This window comes from Otolemur garnettii, unplaced genomic scaffold (genome assembly GCF_000181295.1).
Source record: "Otolemur garnettii isolate 467f Iridium unplaced genomic scaffold, OtoGar3 scaffold00010, whole genome shotgun sequence".
Taxonomy (NCBI): domain Eukaryota; kingdom Metazoa; phylum Chordata; class Mammalia; order Primates; family Galagidae; genus Otolemur; species Otolemur garnettii.
In genome coordinates, this window is record NW_003852405.1 from 7,924,348 (window position 1) to 7,943,289 (window position 18,942).

The window sequence follows — 18,942 nt, forward strand, 5'->3', positions numbered from 1 at the left end:
TGAGATATCATCTAACTCCAGGAAGATTATCCCACATCACAAAATCCCCAAACCAGAGATATTGGCGTGGATGTGGAGGAAAGGGAACACTTCTACATTGCTGGCGGGAATGCGAACTAATTTGTTTCTTTTGGAAAGATGTTTGGAGAACATGTAGTTTTATTATTTGTATACATTTTGACACGCGTATCCATTCCCACAACTAGAAAGATAAAAAAAATACATCTATCATCCCCCCCATATTTTCCTAGAGCCTCTTTGTATGCATAATTCCTCCTTCCACACTTTCCTGACCCTCTATCCACAAAGAAAATGCTGGTCTGCTTCTTGTAAATCTAGATGAGTGTGAATTTTCTAGAATCTCATTTTCTAGTATAAATGGAATCACACTGCATGTACTTTTTTGTCTGCCTCTGTTTACTCCGCATTAGTATTTCGGTCTTCACCCATTGCTGTGTATATCCACGGGTCACTCCTTATTACTGACAGGCGCTCCCTTGCATGGACACACACCTGTTGATCCTTTCATCTCTGATGGGCATCTGTAACGTTTCCGACTGTCAGCCATTACAGAGAAAGCTGCTATGGACATCCATGGAGATACCTTTGTATTGGACTTATGCTTTCCTTTCTGTTAAATGAATACTTAGGAGTGTAAGGGCTAGATAATACCGTACATGTATTTTTCTTTTTTAAAGAAATTGCCACCCTGTTTCCAAAGTTGCACCATTGACACTTTCACCAGCTGTGCATAAAAGTTCCAATGTTTTCATGTTCTTTCAAACATTTTGTATGTCAATCTTTGATTCCATGCTTTCTGCTAGATGTGCAGTGGTATCTCATTGTGGGTTTTATTTTGTCTTCTAATGACAGCTGATACTGAGCATTTTATCTGGCCTCTGGTAATTTCCTCCCATACGTGAGCTGATCCACATCTGCTGAATCCTTCATGGGCACACGCTGCAGATGTCCAGATGTCTCTCTGTACAGCTCTCTCCTTTTTTTACTGTACCCTGTTAATTCTGGTCTTCCATGACTCTCAATTTCCTTTACTCAGCTCAAAAAATCAACTACACTTATCCTAAGTGCCCCTGGCTCTGCAGTGTAGAAACTTTGCAAGGAAATAAGTCTAAATAAGGAAATTTAGACTTCATCTGGATTATTTCTTTTCTCCCTCTGAGATTATGGTGTTTGGCTGCCTGGTGCACATCATCCTAAAACCATTGCCTCACGTATTTTCTTCAATTTTAAAATTCTTCACCAGGGAAAGTTAATCTGTTCTCTAGAACTCCAACTTGATCAGAAGCAGAAGTTTCCTTGCATGGTCCTTGTCTCTATTAGCTACTATATCACAATAGGCCTTGGCTTATTCTGTGTATTTATATCTTTTTGCTATGAGCCGTAGATTTAGATAAAGTTTCAAATTCCAGATAACCTGTCAGCAATATGAATTTAGGTAAGTAATTTATATGAATCTCTATTTTAATTGTGAATTTAAGCTAATAATATTTATCTCATGGTGGAAAGAACTTTAAATTTGATATGTATATACAGTGCTTGCATAGTGACCAGAACATAGTTAATAATTGACCAGCATGCATTTTTTTTTTTTGTCACTTTGTCACTCTTGGTAGCATACTATGGCATCATAGCTCACAGCAACCTCAAACTCCTCGGCTCAAGTGATTCTCTGACCTCAGTCTCCTGAGTAGCTGGGACTATAGGCACCCTTCACAATGCCCGGCTATTTTTGGAGATGAGGTCACACTCTGGCTCAGGCTTGTCTCGAACCTGTGAGCTCAGGCAATCCATCCAAGTAAGCCTTTCAGAGTGCTAGGATTGTAGGTGTGAGCCACCGTGCCCACCCTCAGCATGTATTTTAATACATGGTCATCAACAGTACTATTAATAGTAGGCTGGGAAGTTGCAGGATGAAAAAAAGAAGAAGATGGGCAGATATACATATGGAATCAAAATAAACAGACTTACATTCCTTCATATCTAGGTCAGAAATGATGTTCACATGAGCTAGACTCCTTTACATGGTGTCTGAGCAGACAGGGCTGGAATTTTTCTCAATGGTTTCTGCTATTTCTAAGCAAACCATCAGCACCACCACCTTTCATTTCCACAACTTCCCTTTGGATTTTTAATGCAACAAAAGTCTATTCAAATCTTGCAGGATTTAGAGCCTTTTGTGTGAATTTTTGAGTGTATGTTCTGACACTTGGGAAATTGACCTTAAAGCTACATTTTCATAGCACATTTTTCTAAGTATGGTAACAATTAAATATAATTCATATGCAATAATAAAATGTAAAATAAAAGTAGCCATAGATTACATAAAGGCATGGATATATCAGTAATCTAGTCACTGTCTTTTTTTCTTTTTTTTTTTTTTTTGGTTTATTTCAAAATATGATGCTGGAAAATGTTTTGGTTACATGGATCACTTTTGTTATGCTTACCATGGCACTATAAGCGCATCTCCCAGTCGTGTTCATTGTATGAGGTAGGTACTTGCCCATCTCCTCCTCCTTCCTTCTCCTGCTTGATGTTTAATGAATTTTACTGGCTTCTGTGCCCATGTATGCTCATCAGTTAGTTCCAAGTTAGTAGTGAGTACGTGTGATATTGTTTTCCCAATCTTAGAAACTTCACTTAGGGTAATGGTCTCCAGTTCCATCCAAACTGTTGCCAAAGTCATTCATCCAACTTCGCTGGCTGAATAATATTCCATAATATACTTATAGCACATTTTGTTAAGCCACTCACAAATGGATGAACACTTGGGTTGATTCCACATCATCTCTGTGATTGTGAATTGTGCAGCAATAAGCATTTAAATATTGGTTTTGATTTTCTTCTTTTATGAGAATAGCTACACCTTCTTTCTTTTGGTTTTGCTGAGATCCTGGCTCAATCATCCTCTCTCAGCAGCCACAAGCAGAGGAGAAGAGGATAAGAAGAGTCTGAATGGAGGGCAGCCAGCACCCTTGTCTCTGTTCCTCTCTACAGAAGCAGGATACCTGGAAAGTCCCGGCTCTGAGGTCATGCAGATGCCCCAGGACCCACTGGCCCCTTATGGCTCTGCAATCTGGGCCAGAGTTGAAAATGTTTGTGTGCAATAAATGGGGTGAAAACTAAGGGTCTGAAGCCCCCTGGGGAGGACAAAGGTACACAGTGGGTGGAGATGCAATATGGCATCTGACATCTCAGCTTGAGTCTGGGGTGGGGGGCCGGCAGCCTCGTGCTTTGTCCTCAAGAAGTTCCCAGTTCACTGGTGGCAACAACTTTTGGACTCATGAGAGTAGAAAGGCTGTCCAGGAGCTCCAGAGCCTGCTGACTGTCAGATACGTGAGGGAGGGAGAAACAAACACTTCATCTACCTTCTTCACTGGACTTCAAGCCTCCCAGAGGCTGATCTCCACTAATATGTTGTTCTGCTCTGCCTCTTCTTCCTATGGTAGGTTCTGGCATTTTTCCCTTGGAACTACAATGGGTCTATCTTTGTTTGTTTGTTTTCTTTTCAACTAAAATTTCTTCTTTCTGAAATGACCTGATAGCTGTTGTCTCTGGTTAGCCATCTTGTCCCTCTAGTCACTATCTCTCTTATTAATAAAAGTAGTGGAATCAGACCTTTAATAAGAATATTGTATTAATATTTAAGAAATTATTAAGCAATGTTGTAAGAGAAATATCATGTCAATCAGAAAACTCAGAATAGTAATATGAGGCAAATGAGTTTTATATCTGAGGTTTCATAATTTAACCAGATATGGTGTTATTAAATGCCAATATATGATAATATTAGTGATTATTCTTTGGATATCCCTATGCAAATACATGTTGAAAGCTATAGCAATATGATCAATGATATACAAGTTACAGATACATGCATCTATTTTATTTATTTATTTATTTGTGGTTTTTGGCTGGGGCTGGGTTTGAACCCACCACCTCTGGTATATGGGGCCGGCGCCCTACTCCTTTCAGCCACAGGCTCCGCCCATATCTATTTTATTTTTACTTAAGAAAACATGCCAAGCAAGGCAAAGAATAAGCTTGCAAATTAAATTAGGATAATAGAAGGCAATATGTCTTTTTGAGGATTAAAGAGGTATCTGAAAGTATTGTTTTGCTTCAATTGATATTTGCATATATGCATATGTCAGTGTGTGTTCAACCAGAGAGTGGGAACCAATCAGAAGTATATAAAAGATTGACTGCGAACACTTGCATTACAAAAACGGAAAGCTGGTAAGGCCTGTTTAAAATGTGTAAGACAGGCTGTTAGGAAGGGGAGGCCGAAGCCTACAGCTCAGGCTGAATGTGAGATCCACAGGGGGAATTTTCTCTTCTTTAGGAAACCTTCATCTCTGACTTTAAAGGTTTTCAACCAATTGTTTCAACTTATCCAGATTACCTAGGATAGGATGCCTTATTAAATGTCAATTGATGATGAGCTTTATCAGATCTACCAAATATTTTCATAGCAGCATCTAGATTCTTTGAATGGCTGACTAGGGAAAATGACCCAGTCGCATTGACACATTAAAAGATCAAGACCATCACAGGGCTCGTGTGTTCTCCTACTGGAACTAGAGACTAGAAGGCTGAAAGCCTATCAGTCCTGTGTGTCTGAGCTCAGTCCCACCAGTCATTAAACCCTGAGGCAATAGAAAAGAGTCAGAGTTATAAATAGCTTCTCTCTGCAGTCATATTTCTTCCAAAGAAGAAATTAGGATCTAATTTCTAAAAGGCTAAAGGTCATTCTTGATTATTTTTCCTGTTTTTGTAGGAAGAAAGCAAGAATGGAAATTTGGCTTCTCTGAATGCAATGCTCTTAGTCAAAGATCATTCTCCAGTAACTTATTCATGAACTGTGGGAGGAAAATAATTTAACTGTCCTCCTATTGTACCACATGCATCAAAGATCAGTTCACCCTGTGGCTACTGATTATGGCAGGCAATTGTCTAGTCGTAATTGGAAAACTCCATAGCGGGTACATGAAATAACGAGACTGTGAAGTACAGTTTCATAGAGCAAGGATGTGGATTACTGCCATAGACATAGAGAAATACAAAGAGATGTCTTAGGGACACATAAAATGGAAACGGCTATCATGTACATGTATATATGTATACGGAAAATGCTTTTCCTCAGTGTAAATATACAAATTACATTAGGAGAACATTTAGTAATATCACCGTGGAATTCAAGATATGAGCCTGCTATCACAAAATTAAATGTCTCGAGTTTGTTTTCCTTTTTCACATAACCTCTGACTGATTTAACCTAATTGTTCCAACATCCAAAAATACCACTAGCATTCACCTTGAGGTTTTTGCCATGGGGTCTTCAGGCACGTACGGTATCCCTGAATATGCTGTAAAAGTGTCTCGGAAGGAATATCCCAGTTTTGTATCCGTTCATATCTGTGAAGTTTTCTGTGGAGGTGGTTGTTTACTAATGTCTTTAAATCATCAAATATTCCCTTATCATAAAATGATTCAGGTGCGTTCTGGCTTATATACTCATAGCTAGGCAGTTATAATTGTAATCCAAATAATTAAGTTCAAAGTCTCAGTGTCCTGGGTGTGTTTTTATCTCTTTGAAACACACCTAGATTTTTCATCTACAAAATTGGAATGAAAATGTTTTCTGTAAGGGGCTACTATGAATAACAAATGAGATGATGAATGAAGCTTGTAGATGATGAAATGCTTTACATAAATTAGTTTTACTGGTATATTTTTAAGTGTAAAGGAGCATAGCACCAGTGTTCTATCTGAGAACTCTAACAGCTTGGAAATATTCCTCTGCTTCCTTAGAGAAGCAGTGATACCAACACTTCCTTGGTTGGGGCTGAGGCTGTGTTTCAGTTTTAGCAAATGTTACTTCTGTTGTAACTTCGGCATCTCCTTACTTCTTTGTAGATTATAACTTCTGAAAGTCCATATGTTTTTTAAGATGGCATTTCCTTTTATTGCCTCATCACAGCATAAAGGAGTAAGGGAACAGAAATATCTGAAAATTGTACTGGCCTCAGCAGCCCCTTTCATGGCCATGAATGAGGTCACATTTTTGAAGTTGTTATCATGAAAGGATATAACTACAATCTCTCGGCTCTGTCTTTAAAATTCTCTCCCTGCTGGCAACAGACAGGAATCCTCCCTGTGATTCTTACATTCAGCGTTTCCATTGGAAAAACCAACTGCTCTGTCCTTCCACACTGAGCCACCATCCTCTATTTAGCTGTATCCTGATCCCATGGATGTGAACACGCGTTTAGTGTCCCTGGGATAAAGCTGTGAATATGACCTAGTCTTGACTTCCACAGCCACCTTTCTGCCCACAACTCTGCTATTGCTCTGGCTGATCTTCACGGCTCTGCACTGAGGTAGATACCAGCCAAGCCCTTAGGGCCCTGGGACCTGGGCTCTCAATCTGCCGGTGGCTTTACCCTTCACAATTTTCTGTGAAGCGACATGGGAAACAGTATAATCCTTTCTATTATGATCGTCCACAGAAGGGCTCCGTGACCCTGATACTGCTACAAAATTTAATGAGGCAACTCTCTGCATTTGACTTATAGCCTTATGTTCTCACGGTCAGAAAGTGTCTGCCAGCACAGGTTCAGGAAACAGATACTGGGTTGTAACCCCAAGCACCACTTTTGACTGCCAGTTTCTTAAACTTGGATGGTTTAAGGGCCAGATTTAGATTAGAAAGCAGATTAGGTCTAAAAATGGATAAGGATATGGATACAGCTCTATCCGTATGCATATACATATCAGGGTAGATTCTGGAGTTCGGAGAATGTCAAGGGCTATGTGGCACCTGCTTCCTTCCACCTAACGAACCTGCATTTGTTTCCATTAGTTACGGCTTGCTGTAACAAAAAGTAGATAGAAAGAGTATAGTAGAAAATAGGTGAATGATAGATAAAATAGATTATATAGATAATAGATCGATAGAAATATGTCTACAAGTAGATAAGACATTTTTAAATATCAAGAATATTTTTGAACTTCAAGAAGAGAGGAGTGTGAGACAGACCTGGGTGTAGACACAGAAATTAATGTCCTCACACATATCTGCAGACCATAGAGCCTAAAAATAGTACAGCTCTACTGTTGTTCTGAAAAATGAGTCAAACCGAAGAAAAAAAAGAACATCACAAAGTGAGAAGTTTTGTTTTTCATATGGTCTTTTATTGACCCAGATCTCACTGCTCTATATTTCTGGCTATATCTCTATAACTTCCTTTTTCAGACCAGGAGAGAGAGTGCATGCAAATGTCACAAATGCACTCACACTCCTTTATCCTACTCCTGCGTGCCCATACGATTTCCCGCACCTTTGAGTAAATGCTTATTAAATTTCAATGAAATTAGAATGGAAATAGGAATCAGATTACATATTTTTCACTGATTTTGTTGCTGTTTATTAATGTCATAGACCATGAATGAATACCCTTTTCCTAACTCAATTATAAGCTAAATGAAAATGATGTAACAGAAAGTAAGCACTGTGTGAACAGAGGGTCAGATAACATCCCGTTACCATGAAGACCCATCATCCAGAATACCCTGAAAGAAGAAAGGGTCGATACAATTTAAATACAATCTCCCACCACTACTAAACAAAACACCAACAACCAAAGGCTTGTACTATGGACTTGTTTGACAGTTTCTACCATGGGGAGCTTTCTTCTTGTGGGAGCCCATCTTATTAGTCAGTCTACTTGATACACCACCTTCTTAAGGGTCTTAATCCTGCCTCCTTTTAGTTTTTCTCTGAAGCCACTCACATAGCTCTCACACTCTCTTGTCCACACCACAGCCTTTCAAGTGCATGAAGGCAGATGCCCTGTGCCCCAAGCTTCGTCTTCTGTCTTTCTTGTTCCTCACAGCCTCAGCAGTATCATCCCAGTCAAGAAGATACACTGATAACACTCTAGTTCATCAATAAGCCTCCTAACATGTGTGATTCAGATTTATAATACCAGTTAGGTGAGTTCTTAAGGCAAGGGATTGTGTATATTGGTCTCTGTAGACCCACCATGTCTGACCACTAAGGAACAGTGAACACATTTGTTGGGTCAACACACGAATGGAAAATGCTTCTCCCAAAATTTCCTTCTAATGTAAGTTATGTTTAGCCTTTTACTTCTCCATTTATTGCCATTTCTTTATCTAATTTTAGTTTCCCAAGAAATCTGTAAACCAACAAAGAAGTGACTTTAGTTTCTTGTGAACAGTAATTCGGAGAGGTAACACCCATGTAGATGGGCTGCAATCTATTTCTTTACCTGACTGTAGCCCTGCTCAGTGTTTGTAATAGTTATGAAATGGCATATGTTCTTTTACAAAAAGGACTTTTTGTGTTTATTTTTTAACCTTCTAGAGATTTTACAAAATAAAGCCTACCTTGGTGTTGTAATTTATAGGAGGGACTGAAATTAGGACTATGGAACAAAACAGGGACAGAAAGAGCCACCTTCTCTGTTCAGTACCAGTCTCTCAACACGGATTCCAGGTGGGTGAGAAATTTACCCTCGATAGAGAGAGACAGGCCATCTGGGATTTTTCTTGGCAAATATGTTGATTCCCAGCATGGGAGGATGATTTGGGTGAATACTTGATAAGGACACTCCAATTCTCTCAAGCCTCAGGGGAACTTGTTACAAATACCTTGAGACAGGCAGGTGTACGAAATGCGGAGACTGGGCTTTAAAGAGTGTTTCTCTAATACATGCCAGGGAACAAAGTACAAAATGGAAAGAATGGGAACACTCAGCAGGGAACCCCGTAACCTTTAACACAAATAGGGCAAAGCTTCCCTCAGTCTCTAGCAAAAGCACTCTGGACTGTGAAGCTTGTAAGATTAAGGAGCATTTGTTCTGATGATCTTAAAGGTAATAGCAAAAACTACGTCATCACCTAGTGGCCTGGTAGAGGCTGGGTCACAAGGCAGGCCATCAGAAAGCAACAGGGAGGATATGTTAATGGTCACCTAATGACTCACATTTCAGAGGAATAGGACACCTTGGGGGAGCGTCAATTACTCACCTGGGTAGAGAGTAAGAGGTAAAGGACCGTTCTCCTTTACACTGGTCCTCCTAGGCATGGATTATGCTGGAGGTGCCTCAGTATCAAAGGCTACACAAAAGCATTAGCTCATAGAAGATAGTTCAATGACTAGAAGGCATACTAGTAAGCCACATTTGTTTAATAACTATTTCTACGATAAAGGATGCTATACAAATTTGGGGGAGAGAAAGCATGATTCAGTGAAGTGTGTTGTAGTAATTGGTTAACAAGGTGCAATAAAAAAAATATTCAATTTGTATATTTAATTTTTTACATCTCACAAAGGAAAACCAGAAAAACACTGCAGCGTTCATTTATAGAATAGATATTTATTGATCAAGTACTAAGTACCAAGTAGTGTTCGGAAAGCTCAGGAGGCAGCAGTAAATAGCCCAGCCTTGAGGAGTTTACATTCTAATGGGGAGAAACAGCCAGTAAGGAAGTAAATAAACAAAATCTGTAATATGCAAGGCATTAATAAATGGGTATAAGGAAGGAGATGCAAACAAGAAGAACTAGATACTGTGTCTGTATAAGGGGGTCAGGAGACGCGTTTGATAAGGAAATAATTGAGATCTAAAGGAAGTGTGAAGGGAAGCCTGGCTATCCCTGGGATAGAGCATTTCAGAAAGGGACAACAGAAAAATAAAAACCACCCTACATAGGTGCAATTCTGGATTGTTTGAAGAACAGCAAAGAGGCCATCTCAGTTGGAATGGGTGGATGGATAGGAGGGTACCGCAGTAAAAAAATGTAGTTGACAAGATATGAGTGGGGGCAGTGGAAAGGACGTTGGCTGTCAAGCCCGGTAAGCATCCTGGTATTACACTGAGTGGTACAGGTAGGCACAGAAGTTGTATGACTGAGAAGGCACAGCCGATGAGGAAGAATGAAGGGACGGTGTTGTCTTATACATCAAATAAAGCAAATGCTTCAAGGAGAGACTTAAAGGTATGAAAATAATCAGAGGAAAAATGGACATAAGATAGAAGAAAGTGTTTCTCAACTCTGTGGGAGAAAAGGAGAACTTTCTTCCTTTGAAGTAATAGAATGAATCATATACTCAGTTTTGACCATACAACCATTTGAAACTTCTACAAAGGCCATTAAAATAAAATGTGATAAATGGTTACATTAAATGCAACGAAGGAGTCATAAATGGTAATATACACTTCACTAGTTCAAAATAAAAGAAAAAACACTGAGACCCAGCAACAGATGGGTAACATAGGTTATAAGAAGGTATGTGAACTGAGATAAAATGTGTTGGAAACCTACTCATGATTTCTAAATACTAAAGACTAAAAAGCATTGCATAAAAAGCTCTTGTTCTTGAGAAGGTCACTGTAGAATGATTTAGAGATTTCAGTTTAGGGAACATTTCCTAATGTCTACAATGTGCCATACATTATATTATACAATAGGGATAAGGAAACAAACAAGCAGAAAAGAAAAAGTGTGTGAGAACTACCAAGTGTCAATAACTGTTAAGAAAATATTTTAACTTGGTCAGACACAGTAGCTCACATCTGTAATCCTAGCACCCTGGCAGGCTGAGGCAGCAGGATTGCCAGAATTCAGGCGTTTGAGACTGGCATGAGCAAAAGTAAGACCCTCCCTTTCTCCCACCCCGATCTCTACTAAAAACAGAAAAATTAGCCAGCCCCGGCAGAGCTCACTTGTACTCTCAGCTACTCTGGAGATGAGGTACAAGAATCACTTAAGCCCAGGAGTTTGAGGTTGCTGTGAGCTATACTGCCACTGCAATCTACCCAGGGTGACACAGCAAGACTGGCTCAAAAATTTAAAAAAAAAAAAAAAAGATAAGGAAAAATAATATATTTTAATTAATTAATTAAAAACTATGCCAAATGTCATTTGTATTATAAAATTCATAATTTGAAAAATACTGACTTCTATTTCTGAAATTCAAATAGGTGTCTGAAATAGGTAGGTGGAATTATAAATATGCTTTCTGGAATCAGAATGCTAAGTTCAGATCATCTACTGTGTGCTAGCTAGGTTAACATTGGATACCTTACCATTGGAAAACTTACCTTCTCGTTTTTCATTTCCTTATGTGTAAATGGGGGATCATAGCACCTATTTGAACACATATAAGTCCATTTAACTTGTCTGCCTATAGTGGGCACTCAGTGACAATAATCTATTATTAATAGTACTATCGTAATATGCAATTAAAACCATCCAAATCTTTCGTTACAGACGGTATGTGGAGTAAAAATGGTAAAAAAGAGTATTACAATTCTACATATAATAGAAAATGAATAAATTTCCATGCATGAATTCACTCATCCATACATTCATTTTTTTAATATTTAAGTAGCTATTTTAAGGTTTCCTTAAATCAAAGAAATGTGGATTTTTCTCTTCATCTCTCCTACCTTTCTAGACCAGGCCATGATTTTGTATAGGATGAAAGTAAAACAAACAGAAATCTATTTCTCTATATGGAAACATGATATAAATTTGAATGCCATCACCAGAGTCCGACCAGCATGCGAGAAAGGTTTAAGCAGCAAGGAGGAGAATTACAGGGCTGGTTCACCAGAGAGAGGTCCAAGCAGAAAACAGCAAACTGAAATTAAAAGACCATGGCAAATAAGAATTTCCCTGTGTAGAGAATGAGGCTGATGAAAGTTTAGACAATGGCTAATTGTCTAATATCGTTGTTTAGCATTCTGCCAAGTGCATACTCTGTAACCTTCATGCCTGCCTTTAAACAACACAGAGCAGGGTTACTGTTGCTTCGGAGACAGGAATCATATCTGTGTTTGTGTCAGCGTGACACAGAGAGGAGAATGCAATAACAGAGACAAAGTAAAAAAGGCTTTAGGTTTGATATGAAGTGGGAAATTAGAGTAAATACTAAACGTGCTAGGTAATTTGCAGAACCTGAAGGAAGCTCCTGGAATTATTGTTCCTTGAGAAGTACACTTAAGCCATTTTATTAGTAATAAAAGCATAAGGTCGTCCCATCTGGCTGGAAAACTCAGGGAAAGGTGATCTCCACTGTAACCAAGGGATGTTTTCGTAAATTCCAGTATGAAAATGAGAGTATATGAGAGGAAATCTTCTTAACTTTAGAGGAGGAAATGATTCTCACAAAATGTGTCCAAAGGTACAGTGACATGTGAACTATTTTGGAAGACAGGTAGGTAGTTCTGTGAGGGAAAATGGTGCATTTGTGCCATGTAAATCATATAAACGAAGACCTGGAGCCTTTGAAAGCCAAAGGACTTCATAGGCTGTGCTTTATCTAACCTGCTCATGATAACATGATTCCTATTTTTTAATGGGAAAATTGGAATAAAGTATGTCATTGTAAGAATTTTTTGAATACAAGTTACATGTAAAAAAAGACTTGGAAAAAGTGTTTTGGGAAGCATTGGATTATATTATTTCTATATTGTTCTTATGCAAAGTTGAAAGGCTGTGTCTCTTACGCTGTACTCTCTGGTTTTTCTCAAAAATAAGAAGTAAATTTAAAGGTAAAAATCCCTGGTTTGGGTCTTGGTTTTTACAGTCGTATTTTCATATGCTTCGGGCTACCTCAGTTGTAAAGCAGTGGCGGGCAGCTCATCATTACTCCATGCATGTAAAGTAAATTCAAATTTTACAAGGAAAGATATTTTCAGGCAATCTCTGATTTATGAAATAAGAAGCACCAGGAATAGTAATGCAAGAGGAAAGGAAAGAGTGGGGGAAAAAAGCCTTGTTAAGTACCTTGGGCCCTCTCACTATCTTAGCGCACTGAATACGCATCCAAGTGTGTGTTATCATTTCCATTTCACGCAAGGAAGCAGAACACTTAAGTTTCAAAAATCTTGAGTAATTTTCTTAAGTAACTTTAGAAGCAGTTTTCTTCAGGTGATCTAAATGTACAGCATGGATTTTTTTTTTTTCTACTTTATCATCGTTTTCATCTGTTTAGCCATTATTTGCCATGCACGGTGAAAAACACAGATCCAGCACAGCTCACCAACTTTATAATCTATTCTTTCTAACAAAAAGAACACATAAAAAATACATACTCTATGAATCCACTTATATAGCAAAATCAGGCAAAATTAGTCTTCAGATTTAAGTCAAGATTGTGGTTACCAAGTGTGGTTACCCTTGTGTTATGGGCAATAAATACCACGCTGTTGACAGAAGCTTGGGGAAATTCCTCAAAGATGTACATCTATGAATTGTATATTTCTTCTGTATGTACATTAAACTTAATAAAAACATTTTTAGAATGTCCACAAGTGATGATGACAATTTTCTTCTTCGTACTTGGTTTAGTCTGTTTACTGTTACTATAACAGAATCCCATAGACTCAGTAACTTACAAAGAAAAGAGATTTATTTTGCTCACGGTTATAGATATGGGGAAGACCAAGCATGTGGGTGCTGGTATCTGGCAAGGGTCACGCCATGGCAGAAGGACAGGAGCAAACACACCAGACACGGAGAAAAAGGGGGCTGAACCTATAACTAACCTCCTATCTTGATGAAGGTATTAATCTATTCATGAGGATGAAGACCCTATGATCTAATTACTTGATAAAAGTCCCATCTCTTAATAGTGTTATACTGTCAATGAAATTTAACCATGAACTTTGGAAGGGACATTCAACCCTATAGTAAAACTCTTCTACATTTTTCACATTTTTATACTTCACTGTACTCCCACTTACTTATAACCTTGAAAAATGTTAGAAATGTATATTTTTAAATATTTAAAAACGTTCTTCTAAAATATTTTAAGATATTAACTTCCAAATATCGTTAGGAGCAAACTAGTAGCATACTAGTCTGGAAGGTAGGCTTATGTGATAGATTTCTCTGCTGTTCGTTGCTGAGTTCATCATTGTGGCCAAAACATGAGGTCTGAAGGGATTTGGGAAAGGAAGCATGAGTTTATATGGGTTTTCAATTCCAGAAAAAATTACTGGTTTTGTTCTGAGGCATCTCATTTTAAAGAAATAAATCATACATTTGTGTGTAATTTTACCTATTAACACGAAGAGTCATTTAAACATGAATATTGTGATAGATGTCATAGAATGTTATCTTTTATTACTTTGTTTTCCACCCAAACAAAGCAAATCCGTTTTATTTTTTTAAGTAGTAATCTACTAATAGAGAGTATAGTTGTAATAGCTGTTGTCTCCAAAGATGGCCAAATCAGTATCTTTCTCTTTCTCAGTCCTTTTTCAATCATAAACCCTTAACACTCCTCCACTGAGAGGTGGGGTCTTGAACCTGAGTGGGCATTTGTAATCGCCTTGACCAACAGTATGTTAGAAATACTCTCTGACGTCTAATGCTGAGTCAAAAAGCAAGATGACATCTATCTGGTGCTACCTGTCTTAGAATACGTGACTTCGTAATTTTGTCCCTGTGTTTTAAGGAAGCACAGACCACATGAAAAAACCACCTAAGATTTTTCCAACCAACAGTCCAATTTAATCCGTCCACCAAAAACTTATACCAACTTCCATGTGAATAAAGAAGCCTTCAGATGATTCTGTTACCCATCCTTTGAGCCTTTTAGCTGAGATCTCAGTGATCAGGGAGCAGAATCAATCCGTACAATCTGCCTCAATTCCTAACCATGAAAACTAGTGCATGATACGGTTGTTTAAGTCATTAAGTCCCAAGATACTTTATTAACCAGAGTAACCAGAACAATGTATTTAAATATTTATAATTAGGACTAGCCAACACATCTCGGTTCATGTGGTCACCATATTCACAAAATACATATCATTTTATTATGATATATAGAGCTTGCAGTAGTCACATGTGTTTTCTCATTTAAAGCCATATGTGACAGTAAATGCAAGCTCCAATTCTGGAGTCTGGCTTTGGACCCCAATTTGCCACGTGCGAACCTCCTGACCTGGGAAGAATTAATTAAGCCCTTTGCATTTGTTTCCTCATCTATATCATGGGGTAAATGATCATCCCAGCTTTGTGATGATGATAAGAGAGATGAACATGTACAGTGCTCACAACTTGACTGGAACACAGTCATCGTTTATTATCACACTAAATGTTGGCTGCTATTATGTAATTGTTTGAATTTTCCAGCAATACTGGGAAATTTTGTGTTAATATAATCTAACTTCATAGGTAAGGAACTGAAGCTCTTGGAGACTGCATCTTTTACTCAAGGACATGCAGCCAACAAATAGCAATGCTGGGAGTCAAACCTGAGCCTTCTGACTCAAGATCCCATGGTAAAATGCATACTTCTGGTCTCACCTCAATCTTCCTGAACTAGAATGTCTGGAGGTGAGCCCATCAATCTTCTAGCATGACTCTAGGAGGTTCTCATGCACCGTAAAATTTAACAACCTCTGCAACTAGTCAACAGAGAGAATGTAAGATTTCCACACCTATATACACACACACAAAAATTAAACTCAGGCTGTTTTTACACTACAATAGGTGAAAAAAAATGCTGTCTGTACCTTTCATACTCATCATAAATAAACTAATTCAGAGCCATGCTGATTCTATTCTATTTTAATACCTTCATGCCATATAAAAACAATTGTTCCATGAGGATAAGTCGCCAGTAGTTGACCACGTGAGAACAAGATGAACTTGTCCCAGATCACAGGCCTGCTCTGTTGCTTTTTGGCAAAAATAGATTGCTGTAAGTATTTTAATTCTATTTATCTGTCTGCCCACAAAGCTACAAAGAGATTCTTGTGCCTGCTTTCCAGACCCAGAAAACTCGGGTTATCCACAGCACTGCCAGGTATTACTGAGAGACGCTTCTGGTAAGTTTCCCAGAGCTATATTAGGGAAGTACCTGTGGATTCCAGTGAGCAGGAGCAGACTTCGATCGTTCCCCAGCTCTCATTAAGAAACAGGCAACTGTTCAATAGAGCTGTGGGCACCTTTATCTCATTTTCTCTGTGAACTCTTAGCTTGGAATCTATTGTGCATTCTACTTGTGATTGTTAGTGCAGTAATAGCATGAGCCATTATCGCATCGACAATGGAAGCAAAGGGAGGAAGACAACGACAAAGGCATTTATCAAGGGACGCTTACTGTAAGATCAATCCCAGCCATTCCTCAGCAGCTCTGTGATAGGCTAGGAGCTGCCTCCAGATGGCAGGGGAAAGCGTCACCAGCATTTTCAACACTGTGTGAAAACAATGAGAAAGGGGAGAGGGAGAAGAAGGCACAGGATACTGTCTCCCCACTCAGAGGACTGATTTGTATGAAATTTCTAAGCAATGAGGAAAAACAAAATAAACAACAATTTGTTTTTTGGATTTATGTACCTTTATAAAATCATAGCGTGTTGACATAACATAAAAATCTGAGTTTTATGAAAGCCATGACAGAATACTCTTGAAACACTAGAGAGAGTTTATTTCATTTTCACAGAGATGGTTTGAAGACATAAACTCTTTGAAAAACTAAGACCTTTTAAATACTTCCATATGTGACTTACAAGCTTGATCTGCATGGCAGTTATTTGAATGAGTATGGTTCAACATTAATTATGAAAAGTAATTGCAGAACAAATGATCAATATAGCTGAAATCCTCTGAGATATTACAGTACACACATTCCCATAGATATAAGTTATTCCTTCAGGTCCCATCATTTGAATAATCCTTGTCAAAGCTAACACAGAATTGATTGCTTCATGTAAAAATGCTAGAACCCTGGCTCCTGGCTTAGCCACTTACTAATTGTACACACGGGACAATGAATCAAATATTCTTATCTGTAAATATTGTAACGGCAGTTTTCTCCATAGAAGATTCTGGATCCCCTTGAGTGGTATTGATTATGTTCTTTTTTATAAAGGCCTGTTACAACCTGCACGTCCTTCTCATCAAGGCACCTGCCATAGTTGTGCTGCTCACTCACACTATACACTGTGCAGCTGCACGGCCAGGCACACAGTGGCCACTCAATATAGCCTTCTGTATGGAAGTACTGAATGAATAAATGGAGAATCTGGTGCAAATTTTATAAGAAATGAAGCTTAACCTCTAGCCGTTTAAATATTTTTTGTGAAATATTTTGTTAAATATTTGTGTGGCCTAGGACCCACAATGAAAAGACAGAAGAGCCAGGATTTAAACCCTAGCTGTACATCTTCTCAGTCCACCACAGAGTCCAACATGATGGAGTTTCCCTTCAGAAAATGCACCCGTTTTATGCTTTGCCTGTAGCCACTATTACATTCTTCCTTGAACTGTGAGATGCCAGGACCAGCCTTATATATTAACTAAATTGCTGATTCCTGAAGGACAGGACCACACATTACTGACCTTCATATTTGAATTCATAGTGCCTAGTTTAATAAATGTTTGTGGCAATAAAAATGTTAGCTTCCAAAGAGATTCTAGCAGTCCATCTGATTGATTTAAGTCTAACTCTATTTGTGGCAAAGGAAAGGATTAAATGGTTTCAGCAGAAAGGTTATTATGCCTCTTCTATAGCAAATTCAAGGTCCCTTCCATTCTCTTACAACCATCAGAGAGTTTGTGGTTGCTGCACAAATACCATTCTTTTTCCTATACCCTGCATTCTATATCAAATCATAATTTTCATGGAATTACTAGAAATTATAAAGTAATTTCACATAAGTTCATTATATAATAAAAGGTCTTTTCAACACATACTTTATAATATGTAAGCAATCTTAAGAAAGGTTGTGGAACGCTCAAAACATATCAAATAAGAAAATATGATTAGGATTAATTATTTTGTAAGACTTGAAAAAGATTCCATTGTCTCCACCTTTCTGCTAATTTTTGGACATTTCAAATAAATTTAATTTACTTTGTGTGGCAGAAAGTTTGACCTCTGCATGTAGTATTTTAAATTTGATTTTATAGAGCCCTAAATGGTTTTCTAAGTTATTTTTAATTCATGAGAATTACCTGGGTTGGAGGTCCATTAACTTTCATTACCCCGTCTCAGGAGCTGACTGGGTGGCCAAGTGCCAAACTCCGGAGCCTGAGGGGTGGAGATAGATAAGGGACTGGGGGAGAGGGAGGGGGAGGATATAAAGGTGTACTTCCACCAAGGGCTGAGTCCATTTACTCTTGTGCATTCAAATGAACAAGACTGCAATTCAATTAGCACTCTGGGCTTTAAATAATCAGGAGCCAAGAAAACTTAGTGTAACACACAAGGCGGGTTTCCCAAAACGCTGCTTCTGTGCTTGGCTTAGACTTTTGGTAGACTTGGCATTATTTTAACGCTTCCTGATTTTACTCATCCAAATGTAGCAAAGAAACGAAAAGATGATTACGTTGGGAGCACTTATGACATTTTATGGTGCCAGAATGATTGAATATCTGCTTAGTTAAGAAGTTTTACCTGTGCAGTGGCTGCTGTGAGGAATCCATCAGTAATGAGGCCAGGCCATACATCATAGCCAGAGAGCATGTGACAGTTTGAGTCCAATCCAACTCCTGGCATTTCAGGACTGTACTCCAATTTCCATCTGAATTTTTCAGGGTTTGCGTGTTCTTTCCATAGAGGAGAAAGCTGGCAAGTGAAACCATAAAAACAATGGCTTATAGTAAAGTTTTGAATTAAAACAGCAATACCAGCAGCCATGCATAGACGCTGCCTTTAGAATTTGAATCTCCAGTCACTCATTTCCATACAAGCCACATGTGAGTAAATTTAACATTTCTGAGCCTCAGTTTCACTATCTAAAAATGGCTGTCATGGTATCTACCTTGGGGGGGGGGGGTTAGAAGAATCCAATTAGAAAATGAAGACAGAGCCAAGCATGTAATAGGCCTCCAGAACACGGCAGCTGCTGCTGGGTCTGTGGT

The 18,942-nt window shown here is 38.4% G+C and overlaps 1 protein-coding gene across 2 annotated transcripts in view; it reads left to right on the forward strand.

The window, feature by feature from the left end:
• The window catches only part of OLFM3 (olfactomedin 3), a 203,571-nt gene that overhangs the window by 55,247 nt on the left and 129,382 nt on the right, over positions 1-18,942 (forward strand). Inside the window, exon 4 of one of the 2 annotated variants that reach the window (XM_003784104.2) lies at positions 8,159-8,162. The exons of the other annotated variant lie outside the window; for it this stretch is intronic. Coding sequence (XP_003784152.1) covers positions 8,159-8,162 — 4 coding nt within the window. The remainder of the gene's footprint in view (positions 1-8,158; positions 8,163-18,942) is intronic. 2 annotated transcript variants of the gene reach the window in all.